This window comes from Pongo abelii, chromosome 23 (assembly GCF_028885655.2).
Source record: "Pongo abelii isolate AG06213 chromosome 23, NHGRI_mPonAbe1-v2.0_pri, whole genome shotgun sequence".
Classification (NCBI taxonomy): Eukaryota; Metazoa; Chordata; class Mammalia; order Primates; family Hominidae; genus Pongo; species Pongo abelii.
The window spans coordinates 27,251,932-27,271,193 of record NC_085929.1 but is presented as its reverse complement, the minus strand read 5'-3'; the positions used below and the strand labels follow the sequence as shown (position 1 = coordinate 27,271,193).

At 57.9% G+C, this 19,262-nt stretch overlaps 1 protein-coding gene across 4 annotated transcripts in view; it reads right to left on the bottom strand.

Moving 5' to 3' along the window:
• Window positions 1–19,262, bottom strand: part of LZTR1 (leucine zipper like post translational regulator 1) — a 33,638-nt gene that overhangs the window by 1,821 nt on the left and 12,555 nt on the right. For 2 of the 4 annotated variants that reach the window (XM_063722728.1, XM_063722727.1), the window contains 5 exons: window positions 19,050–19,167; window positions 17,682–17,780; window positions 17,333–17,408; window positions 16,911–17,015; window positions 14,694–16,044 (listed from right to left, as the gene is read on the bottom strand). In XM_063722728.1, coding sequence (XP_063578798.1) covers window positions 16,005–16,044; window positions 16,911–17,015; window positions 17,333–17,408; window positions 17,682–17,780; window positions 19,050–19,167 — 438 coding nt within the window. In that variant the 3' untranslated portion in view covers window positions 14,694–16,004. 4 annotated transcript variants of the gene reach the window in all.

The window sequence follows — 19,262 nt, the reverse complement described above, 5'->3', positions numbered from 1 at the left end:
ATGGGACTAGATCCACCTAAGGACCATGGGGGGCAGTGAAGCCCTGTGGGGCCCACCCTGCTCAGGGCTCAGGCTGGTCCCAAGGATGAAGCAAGGTGCGGCCAGTGATGGGCTGCTCTGCTTCTCTCATCCCCAGGGCCCACCACTGCAGAGGACCACAGAGCCTGGGCACCCTCCCTGCCTGGCATGGCCACTGCCAAGGGGAAGCGAGTCCTGAAGGGGAGGCCAGAGCCCTGACCTTGGTGAACTGATGCACGATGATGTGCAGGCAGTGCCGCTTCATGTCCAGCGCCTGCGTTTTGTCAGCTGCCTCCAGGATCTGCAATGGCAGGGACCTTGAGGCACTGCCCCTTTCACCCACTCAGCGGGAGCTGCAGCCGTGGGCATGGGGCTGGGGGGCTACCTGCAGCACGTTCTGCACCGTCACATTCATCTCCAGGTTCTGCTTGCAGTATGCCTGCAGCCGGTTGTTGTAGAAGCCATAGTAGTAGGGGGCCGCAAACAAGTAGCTGGGGCCTGGTTAAGGAGCTGACCAAAGGAAGCTGGTCCGCCCGCACCCTCCCAGGGAAGGACAGGGAAGGGCGCAGCTGGAGCCCCAAGCCCCCACGCCAGCATGCTCTCTAAATGGATTCTGAACTACTTAGTGGGTCAAAGGCCCCACTCAGGATCCAAAGAAAACCATGAATCCCCTCCCCAGAAAAATACTGTCTGCACATCTGTAGCACTGTTCCATGGCCTTGCAGGCCTAACAGGCATCCTGACCTTCCATGTTCAGACCCCTACTGAAGTGACATAAGAGGAGTAGCTCCATGTCTGTGCTCAACTGTCACACAAAGCAATGACCCACCTCATCCTCTGGGCAGTTGTGAGCGTCAGGAACCCACTGGTTCCTCCTGGCTGCAAACCCCTCCCTGCCAGCTGCCAACTGCTTCAGAGAGCACCAGGCCCAGCCCCAGGCACCAGCAGACCCTCTGGAGGGAGGCACTGGGCCCAGATCGCTTAGCTGGGGCAGGAAAGCGGGACTCAAAGCCACCCGAGGTGGGTGCCAGGACCCCTTGGTGGGGACCTGGGAGTTCCTTGGGGAGTGAGGATGCAGCGAGTCCTCAGGCGGCATGTTGACCTCGCCATAGTAGATGTAGCGCAGCATGGACTCGAAGGCCTGCCTGCTGGGCACCATCTCCCCGATGGAGATGTTTACCTGCCCGTCCTCGGGCATGAAGGACCGGAACATGGCTTCAAAGTAGCTGCAGACAACGAGTGGCAGGCACCCGGCCATCAGCAGAACGAAGACACCATCCAGGCCCACCCTCCCCTCCTGTCCAGCCCCCACCCACCTGGAGCGGGCGGCCAGGATAGCCTTGTGGGCTGGCCGTGGGTGCCCGTCCAGCAACAGAGTGATGTCACAGAATTCCGCGCCCGCTCCCTCCAGGTATGCCTTCATGTCCTGGATCAGAGATGTGCCTGGGGGTAGGAGGGTCCCTGAGCAGGTACAGCCTGGGATTCTGGCCTTGGGGCCCCACGGCACTACCTTCCTGCATATCTGCCCATGTTGCTGCCCTGAACGAAACTTCACCCAGGCAGAAGGCTTCACTCTGGCCCTGAGGCATCATCAGCCACATTCTGTCCTCCCTCGGCGCCCTGGCTGACTCAAGCACTATGCCCCACGCACAGCCCACCACCCAGCGTCTCATCTTCCACCCAGCTTGCTGTACCCCCTCGCTGCCCTCATGATCCAGCCCCCTCCAGGCCCACTGCATGGCCTCTGGTGCCTGCAGATGTCACCAAGAGCCAGCAACTGGGGTCAGCATGAGCCCCAGGGAGAGCTGGGGGAATGAAGGGGCCTGTGACATTACAAGCAAAGAGAAGTCCAGAGACTGATCACTGTGACCCTGGGCCATCAGACCTGATATCCCAGCCCGAAAGAGGTGCCCCATGTCCACCCCCAGAAATTGGCTCAGGAAATCCCAGCTCACCAGGACACAGCCCACTGGGGCAAGCCCCATGGGTCGGGGGCTTCTGCCTCCATCTGTTTCCTCTCTGTACCCAGGAGAGCACTCTGGGGTCCCATGGCACCCACCCCCACCCCAAGGGCCTGGCAGGCGCTCTCCATGGCTCCCAATCTCCTGCCGCAGATGAACACCATCCCTCCCAGCCCCCAGGGAAGGGGAACGGGGGCTCCCTACCAATGTCCACTGGCTGGTCCGAGGGAGTGCGAGGGGGTGGCTGCTGCTTCCGCCGCACAATCTCCACGATCAGTGGAGAGGAGAGGCGCTCGAACTCCTTCATCATGATCACCTGGTTGAAGTGGGACTCCTTTACCACGAAGTTCAGGCAGTGCTCCTGGGGCAGACAGGCACAGGCAGGCAGGCAGAGTCAAGCCAGGGCCCCAGGCTGGGCGACGGGCTCACAGTGGTGGGCAGGGAGGGGGCCGCCTAAGCCTGAGCACACCCCACCCGACCCTGATCGCGCTGACCCCACCCCACACCTTGAGTTGGCTCAGCTGCAGCCGGGCGGCACTCTCACACACGACCAGCACGTTCTGCAGGTCCACGGAGGCCTCGATGTACTGGCGGCACAGCTGCTCCAGGCGGCACAACTGGAAGCTCAGTGCCAATTTGTACACATCCATGATGAGCAGCACATCCTCCACGTGGCCTGCGCCCCAGAGCCCCCGAATCTCAGGGAGCCGGAGAGGGGAGGGCAGGGCACAGGGTGCAGGGCTCCCCTCCATGGAAGAGTGTGGGTTGGGGCCACTAGATAGGAACAAGGCCTTGGGAGACTCGGATGGCATCCAGCGGCAGTGATCATGGGTAATGAGGGTGACCTGCAGCCTCTGAGCCTCAAGGGGCCCATCAGTAAGGCAGGGCTGGCAGCACCCACCTTTTGGCTCTGCTGCCCGCACCCCAGCCCACACCGATCCTGCTCCACCCCCACCCAGGCGGACCTTTCCGTGGGTATTTGATCTTGTCGGTGTAGAGGAACTGCATGAGCACCTCGAAGGGCCGGGCCTCGGCCTCCCGGATGGCCACATGCAGCAGGGGCGGCCGGGCCCCACCAGCAGCCACGCCGGGGACCTCCCTGGGAACTGGGGCGGCCTCCTGCTCCAGCTTCTGTGGGGAGAAGGGAGCTCAAGGGCACCCCAGTGGACACCAGACATGGCTGCCAGGTCAGGGCGGGGCGGTTGGGCACCTCACCTGGGCCAGCCGCTCCCGCGCCTGCGTGATCTTCCTGCGAAGCCAGCGGCTCCGCGCTGTGACAATGGCTACGTGGCCCTGCACGCACTCCTCCTTCTGCACAAAAAATGATGCACTGGCAGAGGGCACAGGACCCGCGCCCCAGAGAACAGAGACCCAGCCAGCCAGGATCAGCACCACCAGGCCAGCAGCTGTTTTTCTGAGGGGCAAAGTTCCCACTGCCCGGGCACAGCAGGCAGAGCAGGGCACAAGGACAGGCACCCACCTCACCCAGCACGAACTCCACGTCGCAGAACTGGCGGCTCTCCCACAGCCGCCCGTAGTCCTCGTGCAGCGTGCATTTAGGGTAACAGGAGAACTGCAAGAGGGGCCCAGTGAGGCTAGATGTTGAGGACAGCAGGGTGGCCCCAGTGTGGCTGCGCCGGCCGACCCTGAGGTCCCCACCTGGCCCATGCTGACCCTCAGGGCCCAGGAGGCAGGTGGGCCTGGCTGAGGAGAGGAAGCAGCCGCCACCCCACCCTGAAAATACAGCCTGGCTCCAGCCTCAGCACCTGCAACTGTCCACGGCTGGCTCCACAGCAGGAAAGGGCTCCCCCGCCTCTCTCGCCTTCGGCTGGGCCCCAGGCCTCAGCAGAGCTCTGCCGTCTCCACTCTGCCTAGACCTGCGTCCTCACGCTGGCCCCACCAGCACATCCCAACCTCCCCCAGGAAGCCGGCCCTGACCTCACTGTGGCTGTGAGTCCCTGCCCTGACCACCTGCTCCTCCAGGCCTGGGAAGGGGCTGTCAATGCAAGCCACTGTCAGCCCTGGCTCTGCCCTGGGCCAGGCTATGATGCCTGTGAGGCTCTGGTGCTGAGCCCAGCTTGGCCCAGCTCCCTCCACTGACTCTGCCGTGAGCCCCAGCACCATCTGCCTGCCCCACTGCACGAAGGCTGCCCACTTCAGTGCCACCTCAGCCTACCCTCAGCCCACAGGGCTTCTCCCAAGGCTTCCATCCTGCCAGGTGTGGCCCTGGCAATGGCATGGATAAGCCCTGTCCCCCAACTTGGCCTCAGTTTCTCATCACGGGGGATCCATCCATCCAGCCGGCCCTACAGGCCCACAGGCCCCACACCTGGAACCTGTACATCTCCCCGCTGCGGATGTTGTTGTCCACCGTGCCCCCGAAGATGTACATGGCGTCCGAGATGACAGCAGCTGCGTGGAAGAGCCTCCCGCTGGGCAGCTGGGGGACAAGAAGGCAGGGTGGAATTGGGGGGGCAGAGCCTCCACAGTGGGGCTGGTGCAGCCAGGTAAGGCAAGGATGCAGCACCTCATGGCCATGAAGGGCCAGGGGGCAGGGTCCCCAAGGGATGAGGGCCCCTGGGTGCAACCACAGACACAGGCGGGACCTGGTACCCACCCCAGAAAGCTGCAGCCCGGCCAGCAGGGTGAGGGCTCTTGGCCCTGTCCCTTCTTTGTGGTGTGACCCCAAGCAAGTATTTCTCGGGGCCTCAGTCTCCCCATGTGTGAGAGGGGTTGATCACAGGACCTGCTTCAGGGGGTGATGGAGTCTTAATGAGGATCCCAGCCTGTACCTCCGAGGCAGGCTGGGCGGGCTGCTTGGCTGAGGTGGTGCCAAAGTCCAGGCCGAACACATCTCGGGACTTCTTGAAGCCGCCCCGCTCCTCAGAGGTCAGGGTGGGCACCTCCTCAGAAGCACAGGCTCGCTCGGGCACTTCAGCCCCACCGACCTGAAGAGGAGAGACACGCGGGCATGAGACCAGTTGGCAAGGGCCAGGTAGGTGCCCAGAGACCCCCACCATCCTGGCCTTGAGAGTAGGTTCTGAAAGAAGGAAGAGCTACATGGCTGTGGGCTTCCCAGGAAAGGTCTGCAGCACAGCAGCCCCATGCAGCCGTGATGGGATGTGAAGCGTTAACTACCTGCAGGCTGTGGGGTGAAGCTGGGTCTGGAGGCCGGGGCAGGTGTCCAGGGCTGAGGCCCAGGTGTCCTGGCCTTGCTCCTGGTAGCTGTCTGGAACCCCAGGGGGCCCCAAGGCTGTGAGGAGCTGGGTGGGAGCAGGGTAGGAGCCACTGGTGTCCAGCCGGCAGGTCAGGACACCCCTGGGCACCCTCACCTCACTGTCGGAGCTGGGCTGGACGACCTCCCAGGTCTGGAAGTCCACGTCATAGCAGTGCAGCTCGTTGGGCAGCGTGTTGTCGGCCGCACCCCCAAACACATAGAGGTGGCGGTCAAAGGCCACCATGGTATGCCCGTAGCGCCGCTGCGGGGGTGGTGGGGAGCCCCGGAGCAGGTGTTCAGTTGGGATGCGTGTCCACCTGGGGGTACACAACAGTGAACCAATGCTGGGACAGGGGCTCCTGCTCACCCTCAGGGCCTCCCCACAGCAGGCCTTCACTGGGAGGTCCCCCTGCATCCCCTACGGTGACTAGCCCAGGGTCCAGAGGGAGGGCCTAGACACCTGCGCTGAGCACCCCTCACCCCATCCAGCACTGGCACCAGCCCTGCCTGGTTCCATGTGGCCTACCGCAGGGTCCTGCCAGAGCTCCCCCCTCTCCCCATGGAGCAGGCAGCAGTGATGGGCAGGAGGGTGGCATCTGACCCACCAGGCAGTCCTGCTCTCTGGGGAGTAAAGTTGTGCAGAGACCATTGCAGGTCACTGTGTTCACGCTGCCCAGTCAGACCATCCCCACAGCTGAGTCCCCATCCTGGGAGCTGCCTGCACCCCATATCCTGATGCTGCTCCAGCACCTTCCACCTCCCAGGCTTCCCAGTACCTCCCAGCAAGTCCTCTCTTTTGCTAAGTTAGCTGAAGACTTCAGAACAGATCCTGGCCTGGCAGGGCTATGCCATCTGGCTCCATGCTAAGCCCCAGGCCCTCAACAGTTTCCCTCATCCTGGGGCTCCCTGCCCTTCCTTCCACACACCCGTGGCCTCCAGAGAAGCTCCCAAGTCCCTTCCCAAACCCCCTGTACCTGCAGCTCATACTCCTTGTGCCCTCTCCTGCAGCCCCACTGCAGGGATCAAGGGCTGGCCAGCAGCCAGGGACAGCATGGGCCAGACCTCTCAGGACCCGTAGGCCCCTCTGGTCTTCTGCCATCATTTGAGATCTATGCAGGCCACGTTTGTTACTGGTGACACTGACCAAGCCATTCACGGGGAAGGGGACATCCTTCACATTCAGACGGAGGCCTAGCCAGGGGCCTCCTCGCCAGGCCCTATCTTGCTAAGCTGTAGCCATATCCTGGGGACCTGCCAGGGGCACCGCACATCCCTGCTCCGGGCTGTAACTTCCTGCTGTTTGCAGAGCTCAGAAGGATGGTTACCACGGCCACCAGGTGCAAGGGGCGTCCTTCACATTCAGAAGGATTCGGGGGCACTGACCATCCTCCCTCCACCCCACTGGCCAGAGTACTCACGTCTTGTCCTTGAATTCAAACTGGAAGAGGTTGTTGGTTATTTTGGCTCCACTTTGCCCAGAGAATACAAACATCTTGTCCCGGCACACAGCCACGGGGAAGTTGCAGCAAGACGGGGGGATCTCGCCACTCTGGGCCACCTGCAGGGGGAGAGGACAGCTCAGCCCTGGCCTCATGGGGCCCGCTCACATTTCACCACACTCAAGACTGCTGAGATGGGACTGCTTTTATTCTTGAAACTTCCCCAGATGAGGGTTCACAGATTCATTTGTCTTGGAACAGCTCATAGCCCTGTCTCATCCACTTCACGGGGCCCAGTTGTGAACAGCTGAGGTTAAAATCGTCAGGGTGAAATCATCAGGGGCTAAACTCATGTTTTTCATGCACAGAAGACTGAAAAAAAATTTTTTTCAATGAATAAATAAATAAATTCCGTGTTTCTAAAGGGGAAAGCAAGCCCAGGGGGAGCTCCAGGGAGCAGGACACTGGATAGCAGACGGCCCTCACTGCACTGAAATGAAGGGTGCATTAAAGCAAAACCACATCCCTCACACGTGGCGCTCTGCGCATCCAAAGCACCAAGCCTCGAATCGCTGTGCAGCCACAGTGAGGAACTCGTCGTGAAGGCCCACAGGTCACCAGGGAGGAGGGCAAGGCTCAGGTCGAGGTTGGGCTTTGCAAGGGGAAGAAAGCAGCCTCTACCCCCAGCCTGGCTCCCCCTGCCTCCCACCTCCCTCCACCTGCACCCTGGCTCCCCGCGCCCCTCACCTCCTCCCAACAGGTGAGCTCTCGGTCCTGCAGGCCAATTGTCCACATGTCATTCAACCTGTATTAGGACAGACCAGTGAGGACCCCTTGGGTCTGGTGGTCAGGGTGGGCCTAGTCCTGGCTGGAAGGGATGGCTGCAGGGAGGAGCCCCACCCCCACACAGGGTAGGAGACTTGTGCGACCATGAGGCAGGAACTTGTGTGTGGGGTGGCAGGCACTGCCTCAGATCCCTGCCGTGCCAGGCCCCCTGCCCGACCCAGACAGAACAAGTACTCTCATGCATGACATCAGGGCAGTATGGCAGCGCCAGCTCCTCAGTGTCCCTCCTGGGTGGGGAGAGGACACAGATATCCCAGACGCCACCACCATCACTGCATCGTTAGGAGTTTCTATGATGCTGAAGTTTCGGGAACCAGCATATGCTACTTTTGTAATCAGAAAAAGAGAGCAAAGCCAACTTTCTAAAATAAGGAGGAAAAGACCTTTGGCCTGGGCAAGAACCAGGGCTGGGCCTGAGCCTGGGCATCGCCCACCCGCCCACCGACTCAGCTCCACAGAGCGACTCCTGGCTGAGGATCCTCATCCAAGCTACTCAGGTAGCCACGGGGCTCCACCCAGTGGCCCTCACCTCCATCTGCCTATCCTCCTCTTTCCCCGTCCCCCTCCCAGGAAACCCCCAGACAGAGTGGCACTCAACATCCACCAGGCAGAGCTCTCCCAGCCTAAGCCCTCAAATGCCAGGACGGCCTGCTCCAGGTCTCAGTGCAGTTGGAGGGGTGCACAGGCCAGACCACCACCCACCTGGCATTGCCGTCATAGCCAGCAAAGATCCACAGCTTGTCACTGTACACCGTGGCCCCGTGGGCTGACCTAGCGACTGGCAACCTGGAGTGTGAGGGAAGAGGGGAGGGAGTGAGGCCGCCCAGCACAGACGTGAGCCTCCCTGCCCCACGTGGTCGGTGCAGGGGCCACAGCCAGGCTGCATGGCCACATCCACCGGACACTGGGGCTTCAGGGTCTCCACAAGGCACTAGGAATAAAAAACAGCCCCAGAGGCCGACTAGCGGCTTGAAGAGGAATTCAGACAGCCACAGAGGCACAGAACCTTCTCCTAGGTGCCACCAAAATATCAAAGGGGGTGCTCAAAAAGCAGGACCCCAGAAGCGCCATCAGCAGTACATTGGATCTTTTTGAAAATTTTTTTGTGACAAGGTCTTGTTCTGTCTCCCAGGCTGGAGTGCAGTGGGGCACACATGGTTCACTGCAGCTTTGAACTCCTGGGCTCAAGTGATCTTCCCACCTCGGCTTCCCAAAGTGCTAGGCCTACAGGCATGCGCCACCACGCCCAGCCCATTTGGGTCTCTTCTGAAAGGAGGGAATCTAAGGTCTGGGAGCAGGCCACGCACAGCTGCACCTGGGGATATTCCACCAATCCCAAGCTCCCTGCTACTGTGTGCCCTCAGGGTCCTCATCTGGGAGGCAAAAGGGGGCAGATCCCAGGTCCAATGCCACCCAGGACCCAGCCTGTCCCAAATGTTTCTGCAAAGTTTCTCACCGTCCTTCAATTTTCCACTCCGTCCACTGGCCAGTTGCAAACTTGTATTCAAAGAGGTCATTCTTATTCTTCAAGTTAGAATTGGAATAAATGTCCCCAGTGTAACCCCCTGAGTAAAGAGAGTGACAAACCGTCAAACCCAAAGGGCAGTCTTGAAATTTCAAACCCTGGAAGGTGGAGCAGAATCTGGCCCCACTGAAAATTGCACAAGCCAGGACTCCCTCCACAAGCCCCGGAAGGACCTACTGCCTGTCTGCCTCTGTGCTGGGCTCTGGGGACACAGAGATGAGCAGGACACTGTTCCCAGCCACAGCCCAGTAACACAGAAAGACACCCAACCCTGTGAGCTCAGGGCTGTTAGGGCAAGGGGTCCCAGATCCAGCGCAGAATTCAAAAGACTGGCAGACAAAGCCACGGGTGGAGAGACAGCCCCTGCTGTACACAGCACGAGCACAAATGCCCCAGACCTGCAGAAGGGCAGGGTGTCTGTGGGCCTCAGGGCGACACAGCCCCTGGGAGGCAAGAGGCTGCTTACCAAAGACAAACATGCTGCTCCCGTAGACGACCGCCGAGTGGTGGTAACGGGGGGCCGGTGGGGTCCCAGTGGTAAAGGCCCTGGGGTGGGCACAGGGGTGGTGAGAGTCAGCCGTGGTCACCCATGAGGTCCACACCCCTGCAGGGTGGCCCTGCATCCCTGTGGTGCCTTTCTTTTTTCTTTTATTATTATTTTTTTTTTGAGAGGAGTCTCGCTCTGTCGCCCAGGCTGGAGTGCAATGGCGCAATCTCGGCTCAACCTCCGCCTCCTGGGTTCAAGCGATTGTCCTGCCTCAGCCTCCTGAGTAGCTGGGATTACAGGCACCCACCATCATGCCCAGCTAATTTTTTGTATTTTTGTAAAGACGGGGTTTCACCATGTTGGCCAGGCTGGTCTTGAAGTTCTGACCTCAGGTGATCCGCCCGCCTCGGCTTCCCAAAGTGCTGGGATTACAGGCGTGAGCCACCGCGCCCGGCTACGTTTCACTTTTGTATTTTGAAGGTGATACCTGTCTCATCATAGAAACTTAAAAAAAAAAAAAATCACCAATAAGGAAAAAACAAAATAGGCACTAAAGCTCATGCAAATTCCCATTACCAGAAAACCTCTGGCAACACCTTGAGGTCTTCCGTGCATACCTCTCCTATGCATACTTAGGCTTCCATAGAATTTTTAAAAATGGAATCAAGTGGTAGATGTTTTGTAAATTGCTTATTCAACTCACAGAATGTGACCAGGTCTTCATGCTACTCCAGGACCATCCACACTCCTGCTCTCAGCAGCAGTGCAGCGTCTTACAGCACAGGGTCCATCAATTTCATTTAATACCTATCTATCTAACCATCATCTATCTATCTACCTATCTAATCTATCATCTATCAATCATCTAATCTATATAATCTATATATCCATCATCTATCTACCTATCATGTATCATCTATCTATATAATCTATCCATCATCTATCTGTCATCTATCATCTATCTACCTATCATCTATCATCTATCATCTGTCATCTATCTACCCATCACCTATCTATCTATCTAATCTACCTACCTATCAATCTACCCATCATCTATCTATCGATCTGTCATCTATCATCTATCCACTATCTATCTGTCATCTATCTGTCTAATCTACCTATCATCTATCTATCTAATCTATCTATCTATCTATCTATCTATCTATCTATCTATCTATCTATTATCTGTCTATCTATCTTCCTAGACAGGGTCTCACTTTGTTGCCCAGCTGGTCTTGAACTCCTAGCTTTTTTCTGAGTTTTATACTTAAGCAATTTTTGACAAATAATTGTGAAGCCTTCAGAATGAGTTTTTAAATTAATTTGTAACTACTAGGCATCTTACAAAATGAAGTGTGAGAGAAATGACATAGCAACTTCTGTACCCATACTAGCACCAGCCTCGAGGTAGAGGTGGACAACCCAGAAGGGTGCCGCCCTGTGTGCCCAGCTTGGCAGCTGCAGGTGCTGGGTGGTTACTTGATCTCAGCCCTGACAGGGTGGCTCTGGATGTGGCATCCCTGGGGCCGTGGTTATCTCCTCCTGGAAGCTTCTTTCTAACTTCCCATGATGAGAGAGACTCTGCTAGCAACTGGGACCCAACACTGTGCCACTGTGTTCTAGGAGGAAAGGCAGGGCCCTGGAGCACGGGGCCACCCACCTGCACCAGGAGCAGTCTTTCACATCGAACCGCAGGAGGTCATTGAGCATGGTCTTCCTGAAAGGCAGCCGGAAGAGAGGGTGGCATTAGCCAGGCTCTGCAGGGACCCCAGAGATGGGCACTGCATGTAGCCAGGGTAGAGTAGGGGGCTGTTGTGGGGTGGGTCACTAACACAGCCAGGCAACCAGCTGATGCCCCAGAACAAGAGTGGTGACCACAAAGGAGGCTCCCCAACTGATATGGGCACCAGGGCTGCCACACAGGCAGCCACCAGCCTGCCTGGGGTCAGGACCAAAGTATGAATGTGGCCACCAGGAGCCCAACAAGCAGCTGACATGAAGGCAAGAAATGGCCCAAAGGCCAGAGTCACCCTCACACCTCACCCTAGCCTCCAGAACCCCTATTCACACGTCCCAGTCCCCTTCCTCTGCAGCTGTACCCCACAATGCAAGCGCTTGCCCATGCCTCAGGGGAGGCCCTTTGCTTCTCTCTGATCTTCCTGCCACTTCTTAAAAAAAAAAAAAATAGAGACAATGGGCTGGGCTCGGTGGCTCATGCCTGTAATCCCAGCACTTTGGGAGGCCTAGGCGGGCGGATCACTTGAGGTCAGGAGTTTGAGACCAGCCTGGCCAGCATGGTGAAACCCCATCTCTACTAAAAATACAAAAAATTGGCCTGGCATGGTGGCAGGCGCCTGTAATCCCAGCTACTCGAGAGGCTGCGGCAGAATCACTTGAGCCCAGGAGGCAGAGGTTGCAGTGAGCCAAGATGGTGCCACTGCACACCAGCCTGGGCGACAGAGCAAGACTCAAAAAAAAAAAAAAAAAAGAAACGGAGTCTTGCTTTCCTGCCCAGGCTCGTCCTGAATGCCTGGCCTCAAGTGATCTTCCCACCTCAGCCTCCCAAAGTGCTGGGATGACAGGTGTGAGCCACTGTACCTGGCCCCTGCCATTTCTTTGTTGCAAAAGCCAAAGTAATAATCATGTTAAAGATACAATCAAATAGAAAACAAATTCACTGGCCATTGCACCACCTAACACTACCAGCTGGCATATTACTACCCAGCCCTTGGGAAGAAAGGCAAACTGACAGGAGCCCAGCGCCCCCTCACGCCCAGCCTGTGCTGGGTGCCCCCTGCACCGTCTCACTTAAGTCTGCACCAGTGGGTGCTCTCTCACCTCCATTTCACAGATGGCAACAAAGCCTAGTGGCTCAAAGGCTGTGTCTGAGGCCATGCAGCCAGGAAGCCAGGAGCCTAGAAGCTGGTGGTGACTGTGATACCGCCCCTCCCTCCCTTACTTGCCCCACGTGCCGCAGGAGGCCATCTTTCTTTGTACTCAGACAGTCTTTATAAAGTTAAGACTAGTGTGAGACAAATTTGTATCCTATTTCTTTGTCACACTGCAGCAAAAATGTTTCTGCTTATTGCTACACAGTTGTCACACAAACTACCTGCTAAGGATACTCTTGAGGATGAAGGTCCCCCATTTCCCACTTGCTGCCTTGTACTGGACACCAAAGCCTTTTCTGGTTTGGAGGGTTCTCATTAAGGCTCCAGTAAACGCCTGTGGGTAGGCATCTCTTCATTTCATTCCTTCATTTGACAAACATTTATTGAGTTTTCTAGATGCTAGGATACAATGGTAAAAGGAGCACAGGCCTTGCCTTGACTGAAGAGATGGATAATAACCAACATCTGTGTGCCTCAGGAACAAATGAAGATGGTAAGAGGTATGGAGGGGAAGCAATGGTCTCCAGTTGGTCCAGATGGCCAAGGAAGGCGTCAGTCACAAGAAACATCAGAGAAGGGGCAGGAAGGTGAGAGGAGAGAATGGGCAGTGCAAGGGCCTGAGCAGGGGGGCACTTGGTACAGTCCAAACATAGCAAGGCAGCCCGTGCAGCCCCAGTGCAGTGAGGGACTGAGGGCAGAGGAGCAGCAGACTCTCATGAGGACTTGGGCTTTTACTCAGAGAGGCAGGGAGGCATCACAGGACGATGAGCCAAGGAGGAGCACACTCTCACTTGCTTTTGTAAATGGGCCCCACCGGCTACTCCTGGGGAAAGAGAGTGGGAGGAAGACAGGCTTGAAGCCAGGGGACCATGCCCAAGGAGGCTCTTCTGCCCAGTCTGCAGATCCTGGTGGGGTCCAGACTACCCCACCATCCTCAAGCCAGCCCCCCAAGGAGGCCTGCAGGACCAAGGCTGCAGAGCCAGTAAGAGGCCAGCCCTTCCAGGGCTTCATGCCAGTTCCTGGGGCTGAGAGGCAGGGCTAGGACACATGTGGACACAACTGGTCATGCGCAAATACTCCACCCTCTGCATAAGGAAACCAGCCACAACTTAACTGGAGTCAGTTTATGTGAAAGGAGGTGTGCCCACCAACAAAACATCACGTTGTTGCCTGATGTTTGGAGCAATGTGGGAAAACCCTCACAAAAAGTGAAAAATGCATGAAATAAATAAAACTGTGTCCTCCATACCGATGAGGCCCAGGGAAAGAAAAGTGCCTGGCAGGGCTGGCCGCAAGGGTGGTTGTGTTTCTTTCAAGGCTGCGTCTATTCAAAAGAGGGACATTTCCACATACTGAGCATGTGCCACCCACTGGAAGCTGTGCTGAGGACCATGAGTGCAGGATCTCATTTAATCCTCACCACGACCAGGGAGGTGAGTGCAAGGAAACTCACAGATGGGGAAACTGAAGCTTGGAGGCACCAGCTAACATCTGAAAGGACAGTAATGGAGCTAGACAGGCCCAGTCCCTGATCACAGTACTTCTCCCTACCTGGTCCAAACACTGATGCTCAGACTCACTCACCCATTGTCTCCACCAAATACATAAATGGCATCTTTATAGGCCACCACTGTGTGCTTGCTGCGCCTGGAAAGAAAGGAGTGGAGGGCGGTAAGGACAGGACCCTCCTGGGGGGCACCCAAGGAATGGGACTAAGCAGGAGAGCTGCCACGGAAGTTAGATATCACCTCTCAACTGCTAAGATCCATCATCTTCTAAGATAACACCAATCACCCTGCAAGTGAGGACCCCTGACACGGCTCCAGGACTCTCTGGACTCCTCACCCCACCTCAGAGCACGTGGGACCCCAGCCCAATATCCACAAACACAACTTAGTTCTAGTACCCTGTCCCGGGACATCGGGCTCTGGGACTCCCTCGGAACCCTCTCCCCTGCCCTGAACAGCGTCCTCTACAGCACCATCCACCTCATTACCAGATCCTACCCCAGGACACCACGCCCCGGACCCGCCCTGGGACCCTCGCAGATCGCCTCTCCTGTCCTCAGGACCCCATGAAGCCCACCGTACCGGGCACCCACGAACTCGTCGCAGGGCGGAAGGCGCCGCCAGCGATGCACTGTTTCGAAGGGCCCGAAGTTGAGCGTCAGGTACTCGACACTGTCCGAGCAGCTGTGGTCGAAGTCCACGCTCGGGGCTACCTTGGACCGCGCGCCGCCTGCCAGGGCCCCGGCCCCGATCTGGCCCCCCGTGCTGCCCGGTCCAGCCATCCCGGTTCCACGCCGGATCGGCCGCGATGTGCGCCCAACTTGCGGCCACCGCCCCGGGCCGGCTGGAGGAACCACATTTCCCGGCGAGCCCTGCGCTGACGGCGCAGCACTTCCGGCCAGCACCGCACTTGCGCCCTCCCGCTCTTCCCGACAAGCCTAGCGCTTGCCAAGACACTGCGGGCGAGCACAGGACCCGGTTGGCGACCGCGCGGTGAGCGTGGGACCTTCTGGGGGCGTTTCAGGCTATGTACTGGCGCCGCGTTGTCCCTTCCAGTGAATGCAGTGTCTCGTCTCTAGCCCCGTCGCGACTGCTCTTCCCAGGCCCACGCAGCCCGAAGACCCGCGGCAGGCTCGCAGTTCCCGGCATGCCCTGGGTCTGCGCGTGGCTCCGGCCTGGATCGTCTGCCGCTGCCGGGACCCCACATGGAGGGTTCCGGGCTTGCAGCGGCCTCTGCAGGCGGCTCAACGCTCCCTTTCCTGCTAGCGCCCTCAGCCCTGACTCCCCGCAACTCCCCTCTCCCCTTGGCTTTCTTACTGAGTGAGAGGCAGCCCGGCGAGGAGCCTCTGGATTCTCATTCCTACTTAGCAGGGCCTCAGCTGCTTCACCTCTGACATGGGGATTGAGAATGCTTCGGCTATGAAAAGCGTGGTGTCTGACTCAGGACACAGCTCCCACAGCCCTAAGTGGGCAAATGCCACACAGTGTCAAGCATGAACCACCTCTGAAGGAGCATTTACTATCTCAAGACCTTTGGGCATCTTGTCCCTTCTACCTGGAATACCCTTCCTTCAAAATTCAGAGCCAAAAGCAAAAAGCGTTCGCTGATCGCAGAGGGGGAGAGGGATGTGGAAGGGCTTGGGGCGCAGAATTAGTTGCTACCTCCTCTGGGCGTTCACAGGCCAAATTTCCTTGGTGTGGCACGTAGCATTCTGTGATTGTGCCTGTTTCCCTGTGGTCTGGTCCTGTGCCTATTGGCCCAATTACACTGGGAGTCATACAGATCTGCAAATTTGTGCGTTTTAATTTTACGGTAATGTCTAACATGTTGCAGGGTTCTTCAGGGGACCAGTCCCAATAGAGGGAGAAGAGGCAGGGCCTGTCCTGCCTCCAGTGCCAGCTGTCAGTGGCAGCAGAGGCCTTGAGGGTTGAGCATCTTCTGGATCCAGCAGAGGCCTCCCAGGAGGGGAGCCAGGTGGCTGAAGGCAAGCACTAGGAGGGCTCAGGTTCTGCCCTGGGGGATCCTGGGACTGGAGATTGGCACCTGCTCCCAAGGCTTGGCCTCTGCCCCTGGTGCCCCCCTTTGCCTGCCCAAGTCTACTGCATGTGAGGTCAGGATCCTTTCCCCGTAAGCCAAGACATGTCGCCAGTCCTGCAGGAGTGAGAGGAGGAGGGGTCAAGACAGAAGAAAACAGGCTCTCCACTCTGGGCACCCTGAACAGCTGGCCCTTGAGGACAGCAGGGGGTCTGTTCTGTGCCAGAACCTAGTGCCCAGCAGGGAGGTGTACTTGGACAGATGGAGATAGACCATTGGGTGGAGGGTCTGGGCTGACATGGGAAAGGCTCAGAACGGTCAACATGAAGGACACACGTACTTGCTGTGCAGCACAAACAGCCTTCACGAAGGCAAGAGAGAGAAACAGAGAGAAGGCCAAGGAGAGAGCATGTCATTTATCATGTCCCCTTCTGGTCCTCCATTGTTTCCAGCTTGAAGCCTGCCCCTGTCTCATAGCCTCCCAGTGGCCTCCAGGCTGTCCCCAGTCCCTGGGAGATCTCTTCCAGAGGGCGGATCTCATTGACACCACACCAGGATAAGGGATCTGGCTGGTGTTGAGTGAAACCTAGAACCACCCCCACCATCTCTGTGGAGGGCATACCCAGGGCATCAGTAGCTGCATTTCCCACCTAGCTTCTGCCAGGCTCAGCACAACCATGTCCAGTTTGGTGTCCCAGGCCTGGTGATTGCCCATGCATTGGGCCCTGATCCCTCCCCACAGCACTGGCCCTGCCTGGGGACACACGTCCCTATCCCTTTCATCCACCATGAACACATAACCAGCCTGCTTCCAAACCATGATCCTTGACCCACACCTCCCTGTAGTCCTGTAAGCCTCAGGTGATGCAAACCAAGAGGGGAAAGGCCCTGGAGGATTTTGGGGGCGGCTGGCTGTCATGGGCACCTTAGCCAGTCCTCCAGGGAACTACTCCCACCCCCAGGCTTCCCACACCCACACTCACTCCACCTCCCGCTTCCGGATGGCACGGCCTGAGGCCAGCACCTCAGCGACCTTGGACACAATGGGATCGTAGTTCATGCTGGCCACGGCGATCACCTCGTCGCCTCTGCAAGGAGAAGATGGCCAAGCCTGAGGACTGCGAGGCAGCAGCCCCTTTTTGAAAACCCTGATGCACTGCTGTCCATCTGGGGCCCAGAGAAGGACCTACCCCAGGGCAACAGGAATGGCCTGAGCACCCAGCCCTCCCTGCTTTGCACATCGCGGCTTGACCGTGCACAAGCTTCGGGCTTTCCTAAGGAAGCTCCAGCACTCCTCAGCGGGGCTCAGGGCTGGGCTCTTGTTCTGGGATTTTGCCTGGGATGAATCCCCCTTCCCGACTGAGCTCCCGCTGCTTCGCGCCAAGCTGCACCCCGGTGCTCTCACTTAGTGTAAAAAGCCACAAACTTCAGCTCCTCCAGATCCCCCTGGATGATGACGTCGTCGAAGCCTTCTCCGTAGCCTGTGGGCCGGGCAGGTGGGTGGCACCCACGTGAGCGGGGGGAGGGAACGAGACATCACAGGATCCCCTCCTAACCCCGCCCAGGCCCTGCTCCATACGTCCTTTAAGTTCCTAGCCTCGCCGCCTGCGAGTTCTTACCGGCCTCTTCCTAGTGCGGTCATAGCCCTGCCCCTAGGCTCCCAGCCCCGCCCCTAGGCTCCCAGCCCCGCCCCACACGCAAGCTCCGCCCCTAAACGCCCTCGGCCCCGCCCCCATCCGAGGACCCGGGGTTACCCGCGTAGCGCAGGCTCTTGCCAAACATGGCGGTCCAGAGGTAGGGCACAGTGCTCATCTCCGCTTCCTGCGCCAACATGTTCTGGGCTGCCACGCGCCCTGCGGGATGCAGGGCCGTGAGAACCCTGACTCTCGCTCTTACCACTCCCACACTACCTGCTCCTGATGCCGTGGGGACCCCTGACACGTGTGGCTACTCCTCCTGGTCTCCCCAGAGGTCAAGAAACATCATTGTTCAGCCCACTGCTCACTTGCACCTGCAGCTCACTGGTGCAGGGGAACACCTGCCTCAAAGCTAGCCACTTGATAGCTTCCATAGAGAATCTGAATAAAGTGCCCTGACTCTGGAAGGTCTGCTTCTTGGGGTTGGGGGAGTACTCCACCATTTCAGCTGTGCACACAGACACCTAATCAGACATATCAGATCTGAAGAGGGAGGAAAATCGGGCATAAGTATACAGGGAAGCACAGATGACAGCCACACACAAGGCCCCAAAGAGACCAGTGTGGATGGCTCCCCAGTTCCTATGAGGCCCCAGTAGACCCCTGTAGTTGGATGTACTTCAAAGTCCCCTAAACTCTCTCAGTTAAATCCTAATTATACTTGGCTGATAAGTAGCCTTGGTTACTTACAACCTAGCGACAACTTTAGACTTTGGACTTGAATAGAAATTGGTACCAGAAGTGGGGTTTCAAGCAGCAGACCCTGAAGTGTAAAGGCAGAGGGAAGGGGAGATGGGTGCAGAGACGTCCCTTGTCCCAGGCTAGGAGTCTGGCAGTCCTCTCTCTGAGGCAGTGAGGCAACTAACGTGATGGCACCTGCAGCTTAGGGGCCCAGACCAGATGTGCACAGTGGATGAGGCTTGGGGGACTTGGTGGCCAGCAAACATCAGGAGGGGAAAGCTATTCCTCAGAAAGCACAGTGCCTCCACTGAGCCCAGGTCTCTGGGCTCAGATGGCACCTCGGGGACCTGCATGAGGCTGAACTGAGTTCACAGAGATACTTGAGTGGCCCAAGGGAAACAGAGGCATAAAGTAGGAAGGTGATCCACTAAATCCCTCCCTCCCTCCCCAGGGTAACTGCACAGGTTGATCAGGAATTCTGCAGAATATATGTCCTTGAAGACAAAAAAGGGAGAGACTACCAGAAGGAAAACTGAGATTGAGGAGCTATGGCTGGCTCAGTGGGGTGTCGCTCTCTGTGTTGGCTGGATCACTGGGATGAGGCTGGCCAGAGAATCCACATCAGAGCTTTGATGCCTAACACAGTGTCCAGGACCCAAGGTCAGCAACTGAGGCATGGGCATGGGGACACTGAGACCCTGAGACTCCCTCCCACACCTCCATGTGCCTCGGGACTGGCCGTACCCTGAGCATGAGCCATCTGCCAATGTGGAATGTTCACTTTCCGGTTGTTCCTCCAGGCAAGGGGGAAGGTGACGGCGTCGCCAGCTGCAAACACGCCTGGGACATTGGTCTGCATCATCTGTAGAGAGAGGGCCCAGAGCTCCATGGGTGTGACAGAGGCCCTGACCTGAACCTCCTGCCACTCCCAGCCCAGCACCGGGCCCTCCCCACCCA